The sequence below is a fragment of the Tiliqua scincoides genome, chromosome 9, assembly GCF_035046505.1.
Source record: "Tiliqua scincoides isolate rTilSci1 chromosome 9, rTilSci1.hap2, whole genome shotgun sequence".
Classification (NCBI taxonomy): Eukaryota; Metazoa; Chordata; class Lepidosauria; order Squamata; family Scincidae; genus Tiliqua; species Tiliqua scincoides.
The window spans coordinates 44504116-44525852 of NC_089829.1; the positions used below are offsets into that span (position 1 = coordinate 44504116).

The window sequence follows — 21737 nt, forward strand, 5'->3', positions numbered from 1 at the left end:
CAGAGCTCACAACTCCTGTCTCGTGCAGGGGATCAGACGAACAACAAACAGGACAAAAAGAAACATGGTAGAGTTTTAAATTCCAAGGGAAGCTGAAGTAAGGATTTCCTTCATTGTGCTTTCCCTTTCTCTATACATAACAATACCAGAGGTGGGCAAACTTTCAACTTGAGGGATCCTGGACCTTGAACAATTGTATACAAGAGAGAATTTCAGCACATGCTGCTTGTCATCTCAGAGATGACAAGCGGCACCTGCTGAAATTCTCTCCTACACAATTGTTAAAGGTCCAGGATCCCTCAAGTTGAAAGTTTGCCTACCCCTGAACAATAAAGGAGGTGACACACAGCTGTTCATGTTGCATCAATGGGCAATGCTTCTGGGTCTGGCCAAGGGACACACAACTACCAGGCTTTGCAGTAGAGGCCAAGGCAGCCACTCTTACCCCTAACTGTCTGTACTTTTACTGAAGGGTCTACTTCAAGGAACTAGAGATTCCACTCTTATGTGGTCAAGACCAAAAGATAACACCGCCCAACACACATTTTGGTACCTTAAAAGTTAGACGTATTCTTGGATATATTTGGGGCCCTGATTCTAAAAATGGCTTCAGTTTTGGAGATATCAGTATCAGATCTAGTTTTGGAGATAAGGCATAGCCACCTTAGATGCCGATGTGCAGAAATATAATTGTGTATTGTTACGTTATGAGTGTATAACTAGAACTGTTATGCCCAAACCGATGCCATTTTTAGAATCTGTACCCAAAATATATCCAAGAATAGGTTTAACTTCTGAAGCACCAGGAAAAAAAATTTGTTGGGCAGTGCAATCAAAAGGCTACGATCTAAGCTTCTTGCTTCGGAGTACATGCAAGCTTTCACTGAAGACTACCCTGGAGTAAGAGTTTTGTGGGATGCAGATTAAAAAGTGATCTGATAAAAAATGAGTTATAGGGGGCATTGTCTTCAAGCCATGTATTTCTGTGCATCAAACACTATTTGAGCCAAAACACTAAAGGAGTGTGTTGCAGTCTACAAAATCATCTGCAGCTGTCAGAGAGAAAGAGTGTATGTGTGTAGATCTCCCTCAAAAGTTCTTGTTTTTCACCCAGAAGTTATTAGTACAGCTGTAGGGACCAGCCCTAGTGGCTGAAGCCACAACTGCAAACGTCTGGATATTGCCCCAGGGACGCAAGTCTTCATAATTAACTATGAAACAGAACTTGACAACGTAGCCTTTAAAAATGTTGACTAACTTTTTCCATGAAAACCATAAGGAAGGCATAAACTCAAACAGTGAGAATGCAGAGTCCTGCAATATAAATATAGGAATCAAGACTACCGTACAAATTATGTATAAAATGCAGATAGAATGGGTTGGAGCCAAAAGAACCAGGAGTGGAAGGGGGTCAAAAAACCGCCCTATTGCTGATCGGCGCATGGTGATTTCATGGGAGTTCTACAGGAGTTCTTCAACTGCAATAGACTGCACAAGCTGTGGTGCAAGCACAACACCCCCTCTGGATTTTGTGTCTCTTACAAAAGGCTCAAGTGCAAGGCATAAAAGCACCTTTTAGAATGGTAAGCACTTAAAATAGGGGGCAGGGACTGATGAGCTATAAAGGATATTACTCAGGTCTCATCAGCTGCTCTCAAAGGCATTCACAACTGTCCTTCCAGGACAAATGGAAGGATCTCAGCAGATGACTATTGATATACCATCAGAAGTCACACAATATCACACTATTATTTATTCAATCATCCAGGAGATTTTTATCCACCTTTCAGCCTCTGAAGAGGATCCCAAGGCCACATGCATCTATTAAAATATACAAATATACTGACAAAAAGCAGTTGGTGCCGAGTCTCAGCGCTGCACAGAGGGAAGGGACAGCGCTCCTGCAGCACCAGCCGGTGGTGAATATCTTCAGGACGGTGAGGAGTGGGCAGAACAGGGTGGAGGAAAGGGAGCATCAGGCCTTGGAGGGGGTGGAGATGGTGGCAGCCTCTGCCGCTGAATCCTAACCTCCCTCCCTGCCTGGGCAGCCTGACACATATCTCCTTGTGCCTGTGTCTGCTCAAAAGTAGGCATAGATCCAAGGAGACCCATTAGTGCCATGGCTATGTTACCTGGGGTAAGGGAGAAAACGGTCTCTTACCCCAAAGAGACTCCCGGCAGTAGCCAATCAGGCGCCACTGGAGCCATGGGCGCCGAGAGGCTTAGGATTGGGCTGTAAGTCAGCTGATGCCTAAACAAGTCATTTAGAATCAGACAAGAAGTTGAAACAAGGTTTCCTAAATAAGAGGAAGATTTAATTATGAAATGTCAGTTTCTCATTTGTGTGTCCTTCATATATCTCATATATAGTAATACCTGGCACTTACATCTGGTTAGTCAAAAATGGACTAAATGGAATGTCAAAGCAGAGCCTGATTTAGCTTGCAAATGTATTTTGACCAGCGAAAAACGGAAATAACTATATAACCCACACAAATGCAAGCGAAACCTAAATAAACAGAAACAAAAGACAAATAAACATAAGAATGTCAATGAATGCTGCGGAAGGTTAGAGGAAATTGGATGAAAGAGGAAAGCAAGTGGATGAAATGTGAAACATGGTTATATCTGAAAGCAGCTGAAAGAGCAAGGCGATGAAAGTCAAGTGGATGAAAGTGAAGGTATGGCTATATTTGTATTTTCACAAATGTGCTTGAAATCAGAAACTATAGAGCTTCTTCAGGTTTGCTCATTCCATGTGGGTTGGATTTTTTTTCCTTTATCAGCACAGCATGCCACGTTACGAACAGCCTCTAAAACTCTACTCCATTTCAAAGGCCGTTTGCTACACAGCTTTGGAAAATGCTATTCAGGCAACTAAAGACACCGTGAGTGTGCAGAACTTCCTGCATGGATCTTTGGATCTGTGTCTCATACTCCTACCACAATCAAACGGCCAATTAAATGTAATCAAAATGATTCCGACATCATACAGTCGTATAGCTATCATTAAATTGCTAGAGAAGTTCACGTTCAAAGCTGAAAGTTCTGTGGTTTAGAGAGGCCCGTATTTCCTTGGAATATTCCCCCCCCCCCCAAAAAAAAATGTACTATAAGCTACACAATCTCTTTTTATAGCAATATCTATCCTCTTGCCGAACATATCCCTTTCAAATTGTAAATATGTCTCCAGGCTAAAAAACAAAACAAACAACTTAATCTTTGGTCCCAAACATTGCAAAATGGAAATTATAAATTTACCTGTGTTCACAAATCTAACGTCCCCCTTCAAAAAGCTTTTTTTGTAAAGCCCAAACACATTATCTAAAAGCTCAGTAAGCATACTTGCTTAGCTAACTATATTGACAATGGTTGTTGTTGTTTTTAAAGTAAAAGACAACAGTTACTGGCCATAAGAGCTACACAAAATGAGAACACTGATTACACATGAGCACTTGGTGTGCTGTACTGGAAGTGTCACACTCTCACATTAACTAAAAAACTTGCTATGCAAGTCGAGTCAAAAATAACACAGACAATTTTGCAAGCGTTCTGTCTGATAGAAGATTAAATGCATTCGCTTCCAAGTTAACTTGTGACAGCTCACAAGATCTCTTAGGGGAGGAAAAAAAGATTAAATTAAGGTCACTAGGTTATTGTGAAATGACAGAAACTCTTCTCAGGCGGCTTCAGGACCTTAAAAAAATAAATCAGCAAACTAAGCACACTCCTGTTATTTGAGGAAGTCAGCCGTGGCAACAAGCACTGTTCTTAAATTACTTACATTCTGAACAAAGTTCTCATCCAAGAAAGGTGAAATCAGTGCAAAAACTTTAAATAAGCTGTCAAAGGCTCTGGGGGACATTGATAAAAGTCTGTCCTACACACACACACCCACGTTTGATAATTCAGAGTGCACTTTTAATTCATTTTGCAGTGAAAGAACCCCTCTGATCTTCAATGAAAGATGAAGAACTTGCCTAAATAGAACACTGCCTTTTGCTGGATGGGAACTAAGGTATCTATTTGGCTGGTTTCGATCTATCAGAGGGTTCCCTTATAGCCAAATCTGCAGTCCTTTAAAAGTAGCAGCAGCTCTTGGTCATTCAATATCCACAGAAGGCACAATTTATGGCAAACAATGAAATGCAGTGTTCATACAGAGTACTGAGCAGAGCTATTGGGCTGAACCACAATTTAGGTCCTATTGAACTGTCTCAGCCTTTCTAGGCGTAACCAAGGCTGTATGTTATCCACACTTTTAACAAAACACAGAACATTTGCCAATAAAGGGCAAATTCTTCAACCAGTTATGCAAATGAGGTACATTTCCTTGTTTGGCATACTTTACACTGCTTCTGCTGGCCACAGGCACTATGCTGAGGGGCAAGAATTCCCTCCAACCACTAGAACAGTGATTTTCAACCTTTTTCATCTTGTGGCACACTGACAAGGTCCTACAATTGTTAAGGCGCACCTTCAGTTTTTTGACCACTGTCAAGGTACACCACACTACCAGTGGGGCTCACATCCTCCAATGGCCCTACTAATAAATGACCCTCCCCCCAAACACCCACAGCACACCTGCAGACCATTTACGGCACACCAATGTGCTGCGGCACACCGGCTAAAAAACGCTGCACTAGAAGCACATACAAGGATTGTCCACACATTTTCACATCTATGCCCACAGCTACAAACACTCATGACAAGGACTTGAATCTCACTTTTTCTAAAAAATTAAAGTTGGAATGCTTAAGAGGTGAATTCTTCTCCAGCTATGACTGCAGGTGCATGGAACAGCCTTGAGAGGTCTCCAGACCTCTTTCAGCAGGGAAGTCAAAGGAGATGAGATGGATTTGGCTCTCAGAGGCTCGTGTGAGTTTAGGATCTAGGAGGAGGATACTAGGAAGCAAGTATGGACTCACCCCAACAACCCACAGCATGGCCAACAAACAGATGAATGGAGACATCTCACCTCCAACATGTGGCGACATTGGTCTAATTCACAAAGGAATGGTATGAAATCTACCTCCTGGCCTTATCAAGACAAGCAAGAATGGAGTTGTGGGAGAGAGGACACTGCCTCTAGCAACTGTGTACCCCACTGTTCAAGGAAACATTCCTCACATTTTGAGAAGCGGCACCGACTCTTACCGACTTTTACATATTGATCTTGTGGTTAACCAAAACATGGGATGTGAGAGATGTGAAACAGACAGCTAAAGATATTCTAATTGCTGGTTCTAAATTCCATACCCACAGAGTGCATTATTTTCCCTGTGAAATGTTGCCAGGAAGGTGGAGGAAAAAAATAGGAATTATGTCGAACAGTACATAAACTAAACAGACCACATAAATACTACTCTGCCCATGTCAATGGCAAAAATCTGGCCTTCATCTGTAGACAATTAGTCAAGCATTTTGTAGATGTGTTTTGATGTTCAACAAAATTATTTAGGTACCTCCAATTAAATTAATCAAAATACTTTACAAATCAGGACAAAAGAAAGCAGAGCAACCTAATTTGGGTGACTTAATTTTGCAGCCAAATAAACAAAATCCTAAGTATACCATTTCAGAAACAATGCAATACACCACCCCACCACAAATGTTTCTTAAACCAGACCACAATGAAGTTTTCCTATAATTGAAATGTAACAAATAAAAAAGAGAAAGAAAACATTTACCAGGGTACCAATTTTGATGGACAGAGGGGCTCAGGGCCAGCTTTGAATCTGCCATCAAAAGTTGAGTGATACAAACAAAATAGACATCTACAGTCTCTTTGAACGTAGAAAAGAGAGAGATTGTGCAATGAACGAAGAGGTTTCAGTCCCAGATCAGATCTTGTTGTGGTCACAAATGGAGAGAGCTTTGTGCTTTCTGTGTAAGCAAAGGCTTTGTTAACATCACCCACTGCTCCAACTCGCAGTCCAGCATGACTGCTTGTTGTACAAAACGGTAGGAACATGAGAACTCTAGCTAACTGGCAAATCTTGGCAGGAACATGGTGGTTGTGTAAACCCAGTACCTGGTTTGTGTTATTGCTATTGCTCCTTTGGGTTCTCTCTCCCATAAGCGTTATGTCTCCTTTCGGAAACTCTCCGTTTCAAAAGAACAGTCTTAATTCTCACTTTACTGTGCAGCGGTGGAAACGGTGACCAAACAAGTTCGTCTCCAGGTCTGCTCTCTTCGGGACGTATTGTGCACCACGACAGTCCTTCATTTTAATGTATCCTCCTTCATGCCGATGAACAATTATCTTCATTTGAAAAAGGTCAGTCACTGTAGCCTTCATGTTTGTTGCTTTTCAAGCCTCCTCCCTCTCTGTACATGCAGGTTCCCTTGGCCACCACATTCTCCTCCTTCATTTCCTATAAAACTGAACATTTTTTTTTAAAAAAAAAGGTCTGCAGGCTTCTATGTATTTTTTTTTTCTTTGAGGGGGTCCCACTTTGCCTATAGTTTTCACCCGTCCAAACGCTGAATCTCTGGGCGATGGTCTACTTCCCTCGATTCTGTCCGAGCACGTATATAATCACTGGTCTGCCGTGAGTTTTGTTGCCGGCTGTTCATTCTCCAATTTTTAATGTCTAAAAATGAATTCACAGCATAGACTGCAGTTGCCAGGAAACCGAATATCTAAAAGTAAAAAAAAATAAATGTCATCAAAGTGAGAGTGGCTCACCTCTAACAGAGTAAACATTTGGTAGTTCTTATCTTGAAATACTGCTGGCTTTAATTTGATTGTCAAACATCGTAGAAACAACTGCAATGTTTGCTGCACAGGGTGCAGTCACGCTCCCAGACTCTTGAAAGTCCTATGAACACAAGAGAGAAATAATGTCCCTTCTTTCTGCTGATCAGCAGGCACTGCATGGCTCACTGCTCTGGAATTCTCTATCCTGCTTCCATCTTTCATATGAGGAGATCCACAGGCATGGCTCTAGACATTTGAACATTCCCAATACAATTATACACAGTGGGCCTTCATCCCGGGTTTGGTTCCTGTGGATTTGACTCAGCTTCTGGCCATGTCCAGGAGGTTAAGTGAGGCCCTCCAATTCAGGTCACATCTGGTTGTCCTCTGATGGCCCACACTCACAGATTTAATTATCTGCAGATTTCAGTATTCGCAGTGGTTTGGGAACAGACCCCCCGCGGATACCAAAGGCCAACTGTATATTCTCTACACACCTGAAACATGCCCTACTAATGATAACAAGGAAGCAGTTTATTCATTGGATTTGCAATAGGTCAACTGATCATGATAGTTAGAGGAAACCACTAGCAACTAGACAGGTAGAAAGGTCTCCCTCAGGGCAGCTGCCTTTGACAGCAGGGAGCTCTCGCCTCCATCTGCACACTCGCTTCTACTGCTCCTCCTATTCCCACCCTCCACTCCCTAGATTGGAAAAGCAAGAAGGGGGTGGAGTGGAAAAGGAAGTGCAAAGTAGAGGGAAGAGGTGGGCCTGCCTCTTCTGCTCCGTCCCCCTCTCCCTTTTCCAATCCAGGAAGTGGTAGGAGCAGAGGCTGGCACATCACCAGGTTGAGGGGGGCAGCATCTGGCACACCACCTCAGGTGCCAGAGGTCTTGGTCCAGCCCTGGTTTCCTATTAGTTCGAGCCTGCTGACCCACTTTCTCTTTCTTGTCACTAATATATACTGCAAGCACATTCCATTAAAGTTCTCTCATTACTTACAATCTGCATGTTTTCTTTCTAAGAGCAGGAAAGCATTTGTTTTGGGGTGGAAGACTGAATAAAAACAAAAGGCTGCTTTGCCATTTAAGCAGGAAGTGTTAGACCTTTTATCTGTCCAGCAAAAGAAGAATGAAAAGAAATAAAAAATGGTCTCTTACCACTGCTGCAATTTCTGCACCTTTTTTATGGTTGAGAGCAGCGAGCACTACAGATGCCATGAAAAAGAAGAAAGCGCAGAGTCCAGTATTGGTCAAATCCTATTAAAACAAAATGAAGCAAGTTACTGCACAGTGACAACGTCAGCCAGCCAGATGCACCAGAACCATCTTCCTAGCGCGCATTGTTTTAGGCAGAGGACGCAACAACAACTAGGCAGAAAGCATGCTCTACGCGCTGACAGTACACTGCTGCGCCATTGTTTTGAGCCTGGAGTACTACTGGGAGGGGGAAGAATAGTCTTTGCTAATAAAAACACCCACCCACAAAAGCAAAGCTCTTCTATAATTAAATATAAATACACACATAGTTTTCCGTTCCAAGTGATGAACTTTTGTGCAACGTGTCTTCCCAACCAAAACCACTGTTCCTTCTTCCAGCCACAAAAATGTTATATGCCCTCACTGTAATATATATAGATAGATTTTTCTGACTGCTGACTTTCTGTAAGCCAGAAAGCGGCTCACATGCCTGCCACATGCCTCTACTATGTTATATAATACAGTAATGTTGGTGTACGGTCTATAACGCATCAGCTTGATTTGCAAGAGTAATGTGGGTTCTGTGTTTACATGTATTAACACATGAACACTCCCCACACGCTGTAGGGACATCTTGAAATGCGTTTTGCGGAAACATAGCAAAACTTTCAGAAACTCCTGATGGTTCTGCTTCTTGGGCTTACTGTTGCTTAGCAATGAAACTCACGTGTTTCCCAGCTCACAGCATTCCAAGCCATCCCATTAACATACTGCAGGGGGCCTAACTACAATTCAGTGGCATTGCAAACAAAAAAAATTAAGCAAATTATGAAAAATACACACAGAATCGACAAAGAAATGGGTACAGTTTTAAAAAATATCTGTGCATTTCATCCACAGACCAGCGATAATGAACCAATAAGTCTTCAGTTTATGGCTCCAATAAATCCCCTGATTTGCACTGAATTAAGATAGCTTTTAATCTGTTCCATCTTTTCCCCAGAGAGAGATACATTTGCATCTAGAATGGTTTAGTTTCTTTGGAATGTAAAAATCCAGGAGCTTCTGATTAACTTCCAGTTACAATTTACCAGAATCTAAAAGTCTAACTAAGCAGGTTTATGTTTAAACCTTGGTAGGAATCTCAGCAGGAACAATGTTCAATTTGAATCCAAAATATTATCAAAAAGCATAGTCAAAGGGTGGGATTTTCTCGTATGAGTATCACCAAAAGAGATTTTGATAATATAGGCGTCAGGCATTAATCAGAGGGGATAATAATTTTTCAAAAAACTACCAACTGATAATAATCACAATTTTCTCAGTTCAAAGCCTCAAGAGGAGTAGCAGAACTCTGTACAGTATCACTATAAGGTCACAGGAATAGATACTTCTACATAAAGCCTATGCCAGTGCTTCCCAAACTTTTAGCACTGGGACCCACTTTTAAAAATGACACTTAGGTTTACCAAACTTTTAAAAAAGGAGATCTAGAAAGAAATTATTTACAAACATTTTTTTCATATGTTGGGAAATGGGTTAATGGCCCTATGAGGAAGAGAAGGAGAAGAAGGAAGATTATATTATTTCATGTTTGCATCACTGATTTTTGTATCCTTTAATTGCCGGAAGCAGTCTTGAAAGTTGAATGGTGGGACAAAGATCTCCAGCATCAATAACTGAATACTGTACCTGAAAAGGACACTTAGAGGGCAAATTATGCAACATAAAACAAAAAATGCTGCTTAGGTTTAAGCACACAAAGATGATTAAAAATATAGTGAAATAAGATCAACTATAAGAAGAAGATGAGCCATTCTGAAATAGACTTCTGGAAAGGTTTTGCTAAGGTACTCTCAGACAAAGCAAACCATATCACACGGATGGAAGAATTTCATCTGATCAAAAGGTAAATGATGTATAAATCATGATAGAAAGAAACACTGTTTACCTATTAGACCAGAAGGCAACCCTTGGCCAGAGACTTAAGCCTTAGATCTCAACATGAGAAGTACTAGTTTCTTCAAGTCGTGGTGAAGCTTCACAGTCCATTCATCTAGCTTCTTCCTTCCACCACAGGGCACAGCAAAAAGGAATTATACCCACGTACTACTACCAAAATTCTGGGCTGAGAATTCTTCTAAAAAGACCAACCACTCATGCCCAAAGCTGCAGGAAAATTCCACACAAAAAGACAGGAAAGGAAAACCAACTCCACAGGCAACTCTGAAAAGCCATCCAGAAGCATGTGGCACCTTTTAAAATTCAGTTCTAGAGCTAATCTTTCCCCCCTCCCCCACCTTGGGGAATGAAACCATATTCAGGCAGCCCTTTGCCTTCCAACATACTGGTCTTAAAAACCAGACCTGAATTTCCAAGGGTCAACACTACTAACAGCTCACAGGTGTCGGAGGAGGAGGAGGAGGAGGAGGAGGAGAAGAAGAAGAAGAAGAAGCCCTGTCATACTAGGACAGTCTTGGCCATAGAAGCACAAGCCCAGGGCCTTCCGGGGCAGGGGAGTGGGGGATGCTGTGGTCCCAAAAACAGAGTCCCTTCCTCTATTTGCCATTCAGGCCACCATCTCTTATCTTGGGCTCTCCTGACCACCATGAAGTTTCACTCTCCTTCACATCAACCCTTTGCAAACAGAGTTCCCTATGCAACCTTTTCCTCTCCCATATCCTCAAAAAAGTCTGGTGTTTCCCCCACTCCTGTTGATGGAACTAGCCTCTGTGGAAAGTGTTCCAAGAGGTCCCCTTTTCTCTCCTGTGCCATTCTAGAATTTCCTCCTACCTCCTAGTTTTCACAGCTGAAACAAATAAGGTTCCCAGTGTCCGTAGTGACTTCATTATGCTCTCATGTCCAATACTGTCACAAACCAATACATTCCTTCCTACACCTTTCAAGAAACAGGGCAATGCTACGCGTAGCCATGTTAGTGCTCTCTAGGTCAACAGTAGTGTGCCACTGGATTTTGGGGGGCAGGTAATTTATTAGTAGGGCCATTGGGGATGGGAGCCTCCCACTGGCAGCACTTGTCAATTGTTAAAAACTGATGGTGTGCCCTGAAAATGTTAGCATCTTGTCAGTGTGTCGTGAGATGAAAAGAGCTGAAAATCACTGCTCTAGGTGGCCATGCTTGTCTGTTCCCGGGGCATATTACACACAAGCAAGCTCTGCGCAACTTGTGCTTCTCTGTGAGACTTCCAGTGCATGATCCTTTTCTCAAGGATCAAGTGCATGGAACTCGAGTGCATGCCTGAAATTTTTGGCAGTCAATCGTGAATCGGCCTGACTGCTTCTGCCATTTTTATGTTGAGAAGGGGATGAGCAACTATAGGGGGGGAAAAACGGAGATTGCCCTTTCACCAATTATAGATGGAAATAGCAAAGCAGAAGCTTCGGCAAAAATTTGACTGTCTTCCAGGAACTTGCTCAAATCTCTGTTCCAGAAGTTGTCCTTACTGGCATGTATCTGCCTACAACACAAGAAAGCAGAAAGAGTACACCTGAAAATACTTCGGGGGGAGTAATCTGTCCTCAGAGTAGGGTTGTGTGTACAGGTTCCCTTCCTCCTGTGTGTAATCAGGAGGATCCAGAGAGCGTACAATCCAGAGAGCGTAAGACTTCCAAGCTGGCATGAACCTCTGCACTGGCAAAGCGGAGGGGGGGGGCAGAATGCCCCAGGGTGCCCCCCCCACTGGGTCTTTGCTGCAACTCCCTGCCACCTGTTCTTTTTTGTTTGTTTTGTTGTCAAGGTCCCTTTCCAGGACCTTAGAAGGCCTTCTGAAAGCCTAAAAACATCCCTTCTAGTTTTCAGCAAAACTAGAAGTGATTTTTTAATCCTCGGGGAGGGGGGCATTTAACAGTCCTGGTCCCGGGTGGCACAGGAGCCAGGATCACAACTGAACCTCTGCACCTCTTATGTTAGAAATTAGCCACTGAATAAGGAGTATGCTAGACCAGTGTATCGCAACCAGGTGTGCTTGTGCCACTGATGGTACTTGAGGTGGCATCTGGTGGTACACACAGGACCCCCAGACCCTCACTGCCTGATAGTGAGATCAGCAACATAACATGACAAGCAGTGGTAGGAGGCTTGGCTCAGTGGGCAGAGCTCCAGTATGCCGTCCCATCTGCCCTGCACTGTCATGAATATGTACAGTTTAGGCCTAGTAACATGTAAAGCCTGAACCAAGCTAAAACAGTATCACAGAAGTGGCTTGCAGTTCCTAGCTGCTAGGAATTTACAACTCAACGGAAGGTGATAAGGTAGCACCTAGGCAGCCAGAAAGATGCCCATCAGGGATGGAATGCAGCTGCAGATCTCCAGGGGGGAGGGAAGAGCTGAGAGAGGAAAGTTTGGTCTTTTGACAGGGTCTTTTGGTCTTTGTCTCCTGGTGAGAGAGGTGGTGGGTGCACATCCTGCCCCGCCAGGACCATGTGGCCATAGGTAACTGGCCTGATGATCTACAAAAGAAGCTGACCCAGGTGAGGGTTAGAAAATAATAAAGTTAGCCAGTTAGCTTTGTTGTTTTATGCTGATATGTTTCCTAGAAGTTTTTATGCCTCTAGCATTTGCTGCCTTTGTAACTTTTTGTAACCCTATGTACTTAATAAAGTAAAAATCTTTTTACCATGTTGGTTCGTTGTCTGTTGGGGACAAAGGTTCAGAATCCTGCCTAGCCGTTCAGCAAGCTACCAAATCCTCATTGTGGACTAGTAACTTGAGGACTGAGACCTCTTTAAGTAAAGAAAGTGCTCAGTGCCTACAAGGGATATAGTTAAGCCTAGAGGGTCTCAGTATCCCTGGACTGAGACACTGGCTCTTACAGGGTGGAGGCAGTACTACCGAACAGGGATCTTTGAGGGCTTTAGGGTTCAGACCCAACAACTCTGAGCACCCAAAACCCCGGGAGAGTAAGACAAGTATACGACATGTACCATACACTGATGCATTGCATCCGGCCTCCCCATCTGGAAGTACAGGTCATGCCTCGTTATCCACTAGGGTTCTGTTCCGGAATCCGGGGAAAAAAATCAGAGGTACCGAGTCAGAGGAAAAATAGCTTTAAAAATCCACTTTGGGGTTTCTTGTTCCTCCACTGTCGCCCCGGAATGGGGCGAATAATGGAATCTAAAGGAATGAAATTATTTCTTTTGATTCCATTATTCACCCTAACTAGTGGCTGAATGTAGTATAGTGTCGTTCAACAGTGCGAAGGTAGGACATTGGATGCTGGTGCTTTTTTTCCGTGTTACAAGGCATTTAAAGTGGACCCCGGTATTAGTGGTGAGTCAAATCAATGGATGAGGAAATCAGTGGATACTGAGATCCCACCTCAAATCAGTGATGACATCATTGCCAGTCACTTCCAGTGGTACTTTGAATAGGTGGACCATGCAAAATGGTATGGCGGGGACAAACATTGGAAAAATGCTTAGACCACTTGTAGCCCATCTTAGGTCTCGTGACAGCAGTTACATCTGGTCATGTGACCTCATCCCCCCTGGACAACATCTCTTGGAGGACCTCCTTTTGCATCCCTTTCCCTTCTGCCTTCAGTGATTGAACATGCTCACATTGCTACTCATCTTTTCCACATGCAACTTCTACGAAGCGATTCAAGTTTTAGACCCAAGCGCGGCAACTGCCATTTGAAGTCAGAAGCTTACAAAATACCCAAGCTACTGACAGTTCCAGACAAAACACAGAAGATAAATGAGTTCCACTTTCTTGACATGGGTGAAGGACACAATCATTTTTCCAGTTTCTGTTCCACACAGAAGCCAGCAAGGAAGCGCGAGGTCTAAAAACAAACCACTTCCTCTTTCATGGCTCCCTGTAATTCTGACATCTAGCAACAGAAAGAAAACTCTTTGATGATGCGAGAATGAAACATGCCCGCACATCACTTTGCTGTTACCTAACTAGAGCATTTGTAGAGTATGGTGCGCGTTAGCACATTTATGATCAATGCTGTAGAGCTGCTGAAATTTGATTTTCGGGCAACATGAAGGTCACATGCCAAAACTTTCCATTGCAATATGGAACAGGGACAAAACTGCACTGATCTTGCAGTTCACAGAAAATCATTTTTAAAACTCAGAATAGACGCGCAATGTCTTGGCAATTATGGGTCTCGTGTTTATGTTAGACTGAAGCCAAGACGATTTAGCCAAAGCCAGAATATAATGGCTCAGCATAACAAGCCTGCTTCTTGGAACTACCCTTTTTATTCCGATATACAAAAGCCGCAAGAAGTTCCGTGAAGAGGAGCAGAAAAGAAGGGGCTAATGAAACTGCTAGGATGAGGAGATAAGAAAATGCATTGTATGGGTAGATGCTGACGATAACCGTATCTGTGAGGGCTTCTGACCACACAACCCTCTCATTCAAGACACGTTACACACCTCTGGACTTTCTAAAGTGCATCACTGGAGCAAATTCAGCATTCTCTTAGACACGGATACTAAAAAAGGTAGATACAGGTGATATCCCAGGGCTCCCTGTAAAGTGTATGCAATGCAGAGCTCTGTTGCAAAGCAGTGCCACTTGGGAAGCACCCAGGGTTTGAAAGTTAGAACTAGAGCAGCAAGAAATAAGAGCAATGAGAGACACAGCAGACATTCAGAGGGTTGATGCAGGGAGAGCTAAGCCGGAAGTAAGACGGTATGAGATCGAGAGAGACGTCCGTCCTCCCGGCTAGCTTCCTCAGACTTTTATTCATTCTCAAAGCACATGATGACACCAGGGAAAATTACTGAAGGTTGCTGAAATCTGCACTGCTAAGAAACCTGCTGGCTCTGGCTTGACCGCAATACACATTCCTAAGATATGCGCTTCTTCATAACATCCTTTGTTTACAGGCTCTGGGCGAAGACTCAGCAACCGGCCCACTCTGGTGTGCCTGAGTGGGGGGGAACCAGCAAGTTTGCCTGCTGGTTGCCATGTTACCAAGGCTAAGCCCAGCGCCTGTGTAGATAACCACTACAGAGCTCAGCAACCCAGAAGTTCAGTGATGACATAATGACCCAGTGCACATTGAGCACAGATCCCTTAGAGCAGCGGTTCCCAACTCTCATGGAGTTAAGTGTTTGCAGGGAAGGGGAGGGGGCAGTGACTTGATTGCCATGATCATACTGCTGCCAGGGAAGGAAGGGTTTTTTATTTTTTTAACTTACTTGGGGTCACTAGGGCTCTCTGGAGTGTCTGGGGAGCCCACTACCTCCTCTGCAGGCCTCCTCATGCCTCTAAACCAGTGATTGTCAACATTTTTAATCTCATGGCACACTGACGCGGCGCCAAACTTGCCAAGGCACACCGCATGGACAGCAGGGGCTCACATCCCCCAGTGCCCCTACTAACAAATGATCCTCCTCCAAACTCCTGAGGCATACCTGCAGACCATCTGTGGCACACCAGTGTGCCACGGCACAGTGGTTGAAAACGGCTGCTCTAAGTGTTTCGCTGCGAAACCAGATGTGGCTTTCTTGCACTTTACAGCAGTTTGGTGGCACAAGGAGGTCTGCAGTGGGGGGGGGCATAGGTTCCCCAGACCCTGCAGAGAGCCATGGTAACCTCAGGTAAGTTAATGCAACCCTTTCCTCCCCAGCAGCAGTGCAATTGTAGCGATTGTGTCACCAAAGCAACGGGCAATGTCCTTTCCTTCCAATCACCCCTCAAAACCCATCGTTACAACGCAGTTTCCCGGGCTATTGCAGGCTGACCTTTTCTAAGACAGACTGCAGCAACATTTCAACAAAGGTTTAGCCTAAAGATGATTTGGGAACTACAGCCAACCTTCACCTTGTTCACAATTCAAAATGGAATTCACTCAAGTTGACAGTGGGGAATAACTACACCCAGATACAATTACATTAAATAGCTGGATTATGTGCAATAGACTTGAGCAAGCCCTCTGCATCTTACAAGCTCGTCTGGATCTTGCACGCAGACATCCGTCACATTCCTTGACGCTACTTGCGCGCATCCTTGCAGAGCGGCATGTATTTGTTAAGCACCGCAGAGGAGAATGGAAATTTCCACGATCATTTCCCCTGATCAAAGCTGTCAACCTGACAAAGAAATATAACTTTTCCCCTCGACACACAATTTGCAGCTTTCTTTCCGACATGCCACAATCGAGTCCTTGACTGTGACTTTACCTTCCACATTCTGAATTTCTGCAGAATATTTTTGATGGCATACAATTCCCCGGCTAAGTTTAAAGCAGGAGCACTGTTTCCAAAAATAGACTGCTTGGCTTCTCTCGCTCTCTCCATGCTGCTACTGTCAGAAACTTATGAATATGCATCATATACAGGAAGACCGAGAGGAGACTGGCAGAACTGAAAAAAACACAAAACAGAACCAGACAGTTCCCTATTACCAAAGCTAGCAGCAATGAGGGATTATGGTTACTAAATGACTGGGCTAATGGATGACTTTACTCTGGCCAGGGATGGAGAGAGAACATCATGATATATTACTACAGAGGTTCCCCAAACTCTCAGGAAGAGTTTGAGACCTGGAAAGTGTTTGCAGGGGAGGGACAGTGATGTGATCGCCACAACTTGGGAGTTGCTATGGCTGTCTGGAGGGTCTGGGGAGCCTGCTGACACCTCTGCAGATTTCCTTGCACCTCCAAACTGCAGTAACAAGCAAAAAAAAGCCACTTCTGGTTTCACAATGAAAACTGGAAGTGGTTTTTTTTATTTTCTACAGCAATTCGGAGGCATGGAGAAGCCTGCAGAGGGGGTCTGGCACTTCCTGGACCCTCCAGAGAGCCATAGTGACCCCCAGGTAAGTTTTTTTTAAAAAGGTTTTCATCCCCAGCAGTGCATAACCATGGCGATCACGTTGCCACTGTCACTGTTGCCCAGCCCCTTAAGGGGGCAGCAACAGAGCTTCCCTATCAGGGGTGTCATGATGTCCCAGTTTGGGAACATCTGTATTGCTATTTTCACCCTTCAAAAGTTTGTCAGTGCCACATGTGTGCAAGATCCCCAAACTGATGTGCTCCGGAAAGTGGGATACATACTCAGCGGTGTACCAGTTTGAACTATTGTTCTTAAACTCCTAATCTTAAAGATTGATTCAAAAAGGATGGGGGAAAATAAGTGAAGACACAGTGATAAGCTAGTGATTGTACATGGGGGCTCCGTATCCAAGATTGGGTTAGCACCCCCCTGCACCTCCAGAGAGTCCTCTAAGCCCAGCAGAGGCTGCAGACATCAGTGAAGCCCTCCAGAGCTTCCCTGGGCCTCCCAATGTCTTTTAAGACATAAAAAATGTCATTCTGGTTTATCTGTGAAACCAGAAGTGACTTTTATTACCTCTAGAGCTCTGTTTGAGCCCAGTAGAGGTTGCGGACAGACATCTGCAGCTTCTTCCGGGTTCAAAGGACCCCCCCCCCAGGTGAAGGGAGCAGGCTCTGGAGGGTGGGAGGAGGCTTTCACCCATATCCGCAGTTTCACTTAACAGCCAAGGGTTCTGGAATGGAACTCCTGTGGATACAGGGCACGCCTGTATTGGGTAGGGCCAAAGGGAACCTAACTGAGAGGTATAGGAACTACAAAAAGCCAACAAAACCCCATAATGAGGAAGAAGGGCTTGAGATGGCATTTTGGATGCATCATAAAGGGATTTTCCAAACAAAAGAAACTAGATCACTTGCAACAACCACAAGAGAAAACTCAGTGAAGTTTATGGAACTCATGTAGGGTTGCTACCTTCTTTGCTTGCCCTGTTCATATGCCTTATATATGGAGGGGAAGTTTTCCTCCCTAACCCCCACAAGAGGAAAAGCCGCCTCTGCTAAATTTCAGCACATCAGGCTGGGTGTTAAAGGCACAGGAGCAGCTCTACGAAAAAAAAAGATGGCAGCCAGCTAGCCAGAATATAAATACCTAAAAGCATTCACTTCAGCACTCAGGAAAGGAGACTAATTCCAAAGCATTACCCTATTTTTAAAGTAGTGACATCCTACTGATTTGCAAGGCTGCCTTACAGTATTCGTACTTAGTTCTTAAACCATTAGTTGATGTTCAGACTACACTTTCCTCCATTGTGAACAATAAAGATCTGCACTGTAGGAAAACCTGCCATGCACAAGAAAAAAAGTTGCTTTTATGCACAATTTCAACTATATATACATTTAACATCCAATATTTCATATACCTGTGGGGTTGACGCTGAAAAGAAAGCTGCTCATGTACTCCGCTTGGTGCAAAGAGCATTTACTAAGGTTTCAGTACCCGGCAGGCAGCGCTTAAAGTCTAAAACTTCAAATGTTTATTCAGCTATTTTTATAAAGTGAAGGTTTGGATGAGAACTTACTGTAATGTTCCAGTTGATCTGTGGTATTCTCGCATGGAGATTTAGACTGAACATAAGCAACAGGACTCCAGTAACTACGGATGCACTACAGCTGACGAACTCAAAGAAATAAAGGCCTTCACAAGGGGAGCATTCCATAATGGTCTCTATGCAGATGAAGGAAATCAGTGCCAAAACCTGGGGGGGGGAGAAAAAGCAGGCAAATATAAATAGCTCCGCAGCATTCTGAAGACAGCCACAAATAATCCTGAAATGCTCATTGGAAATCTGACACTCAAAAATGTGCAGGGCAACCTCAACTCATACTAAGATACATGACTTTAAAAGGAAGAAATCAACACAATATGTTTGTGAATCTTATGTACCAAACCAAACCTTGAAATATATGCTAAATTGATCAAGTAGTACCAGTACCACCTTTCTTTCCAAATACAGTACCGCCAAGGTAGTTATTGGAAAAATTAAATTAAGACAAATACCAGCCCTTTTAAAGATGTATAAATACAAAGCTACAGCCAACAAAAGCCAGAGCAGCAGACAAGGTATAGCAGTAAAGCCTACCAGCCGGTTTACTGGCTCTCCAAATCTGCTCCTAAAAAGTCAGGTTTTCACTATATAATGAATGCTACACAATAAAGAAGCTAAACAGGCTACACTAGGCAGAGCATTTCATATGCCACAAGCAAGAAGGCCGTGGACTGTATCCACCCACCAAATTTCAGACACAGGGTTGGGGAGGGGGACATGGAGCAGAATCTATTATTCTGGATTGAAGCCTGCAGGTTCTTAAGACAACCTGGCCCCAGACCATTTAGTAGCAGAAATCTGAGCCCAGAAACAAAAAGTCAAGAAATACAGCTGACAAACCACTGCAGTGATGGGCTCCCTTTTACCATCTCCTGTTGGTAATTTGCTGGTGGCAGATTGAACCAAATGACTTTTCTGAATCCTTTGCAGAAGGAGCCCTATAATACTGTTACGAGGTCATCTTTCTACTGCTACAGTCTAGACCAGGGTTGTCCAAGCCTCTGGAAACTCTTTATCCAGCCCCGTTATAATTGGTCTCTCAGCTGCTGAGCTGCAAAGTGATGTGATCAAGATTTGCACATTTCCTCTTTGGCCATTTGCAACTGATGAGTTGCTCCTTGAGAAAAAAGTGCTCATTTCTAAGCATCATCTGTTGCATGACATACCTTCCTGCTTAATGATGCACTTCCAGTCGTCAGCAGGTGCCTTGAATGCTATTTGGCCTACTATATGAAACGGGTTTGACACCCCTGGTCTACAAAATATACATTTTCATTTTGTGTCTTTTAAAAGGAAATTTGAAATTCAAAATGGTTACCCACAGGACATTACCTAGTAAACCACCTTGCTCAACTCAATATCACTGCACAAAAACATAAGAATTGAAAGAAACTGAAAAATGTCAGAGATTGATTTGGGGACAGTGGCCTTGACTCCGCTGTGAAATACCACGAAATACGGAGATGGCCACCTGCAAGAACGCTAAGCTCATGACACCACAGCGAGGTCCCCTGCTCTCAGTCTTCCCATCTGCAAAGCACTTGGATTGTAATGGCCTACCCTACCTGGTTGATCCAAGGATCAAAGAGAATTATACATCACTAGATAGATACATATCAGAAATGCAATGTAAAATAATTCTATACAGTCAGAAATATTTTCCTCATTACTGAAGATGAAAGAAGAGGCAGCCCACACAAAAGACAAAGCTTGCATTTGACACACTACTTTCTTATTATTTTAGTTTTAAACCAATTTTTTAAAAAATAGACTAAATCCAAAAGACAGAGCCAATAAGGAGCAACACTGGCAATTATTTACTTGTACTGTATTCCGGGCTTACACCAAGATCCGTAGTCAACATTTGACAGACACCAATTAATTCAGGTTTCAGTCAAACTCCAAATTAGCATCACCACCACCGTTAAGTTAATCTTCCCATCTGCTCTGACAAGAACGTCTAAGCCTCATCAGGCCTCTACAAACCTGAACCATCTCCAATTCACAGAGTCATATTAAAACTACAGATCACAGGAGTCTTCCCAACACCAGCAATATACTAAGCCCAAGATGGCTGAAAAGCACTACAACTTTGTCTTTGCCACTAATCTCAATTCCAGCTGAAGCAGCACCCAGTTCAGATCCTCACCTGCAACTCTTAAAGGACAGGGAGGGTCACTGAGTATATAAAGTATAATTATTTACACAACCAGGCAAATGCATTATTTTTAGATATACTATAAATGACACTAACCCATTTCTGACCAACCTACATTCAGAGCACAATACCATAGTCTTTCGAGACTGAAGGTTGCCAACTAATGCATACAGGTGTACATATTTGATACCTGTTATTATATACAACATTGGGCAAAGATGGTTTAAACCAAAACCTGAGCTACACCCAGCTCACACTGATCTGAAATATTTTTATCATGCCAGAAACGCAAACAGGCCCAAACACTTTGCACTAGCATGGCACAACCAGTTCAGCATGATGTGCAGTTGATTGAAAAACTCTCCCATGCAATTCTCCAAATTCTTTCAGTTAAGAACTGTTTGCTAGCTCTTTTGCCGTCGGTTTGGGGCTAGCAGCTGAAACCAGAATACTCCTCTCAGTATATCTAGTCCTACTGGACAAAGGTGCAGCATCAAACATCACATATGTTTGCAGTTTTCAATGTAATGAGACATCTATCTCAGTGGTTCCCAAACTTTTAAGCACCAGGTCCCGCTTTTAAAAAAGACACTCTATCGGGACCCACCTAGGCTTATGAAACATTAAAAAATCTAGAAAGAAATAATTTTTATTTTTTTACATGTAATAAAAACCAGAAAAAGATGCTCCAACATTTATCTCCCTGTATTTAGCTGTTTGCAGGACTAGAGGCAATTAGTTTTCTGATACTTCCATCACCTGTGCTTTCAATGGAGGCTCTGCTTGGCTGCTATGGGACTCATCAAAAATCAGGTCATGACCCACCAGTGGGTCCCGACTCACAGTTTGGGAACCACTGATCTATCTTAAAAAATAAAAAACACAACATTAAAACCCCTCGTAGCTGTGGTTAACAAAACCTGCAATTCAAAGTACATATCCTTGGGACAGAGTCCTGTTAAATTCAGTGAGTAAACATGCACGAACAGTAGCTACACCACAAAGACTTTAGCACATCATCTTTCATTACCACTGTCAGTACTGAAGGAATATGAACAGAATTATTTTGCAACATGTATTAAACCTCAACAGACAGTTCCATAGAAAGAAGACTGCAATGACTATAGTTTCCCTAGAAAAAATAAAATTTGCTGTGCTTTTATTATTTGACAAGCTGAGTAACATAAGCACTAAAAATGGTTGAGTTATGACCTTTTCTTAGTGTTCCTGTTTGTCTGAAGAGGGCCACAGAATGACTTACTGTGTGGTTCAATATGACACATTATTTCAGGAGGGAAAAAAAACAA

General features: G+C 43.2%; 1 protein-coding gene across 1 annotated transcript in view; it reads right to left on the reverse strand.

The window, feature by feature from the left end:
* Positions 1-261: 261 nt before the first annotated feature.
* The window catches only part of CMTM4 (CKLF like MARVEL transmembrane domain containing 4), a 39483-nt gene continuing 18007 nt past the window's right edge, over positions 262-21737 (reverse strand). The window contains exons 2-4 of the mRNA XM_066637862.1: positions 18246-18422; positions 7865-7963; positions 262-6645 (exon numbers count right to left, since the gene is read on the reverse strand). Of these exons, the coding sequence (XP_066493959.1) occupies positions 6472-6645; positions 7865-7963; positions 18246-18422 (450 nt within the window). The 3' untranslated portion in view covers positions 262-6471. The remainder of the gene's footprint in view (positions 6646-7864; positions 7964-18245; positions 18423-21737) is intronic.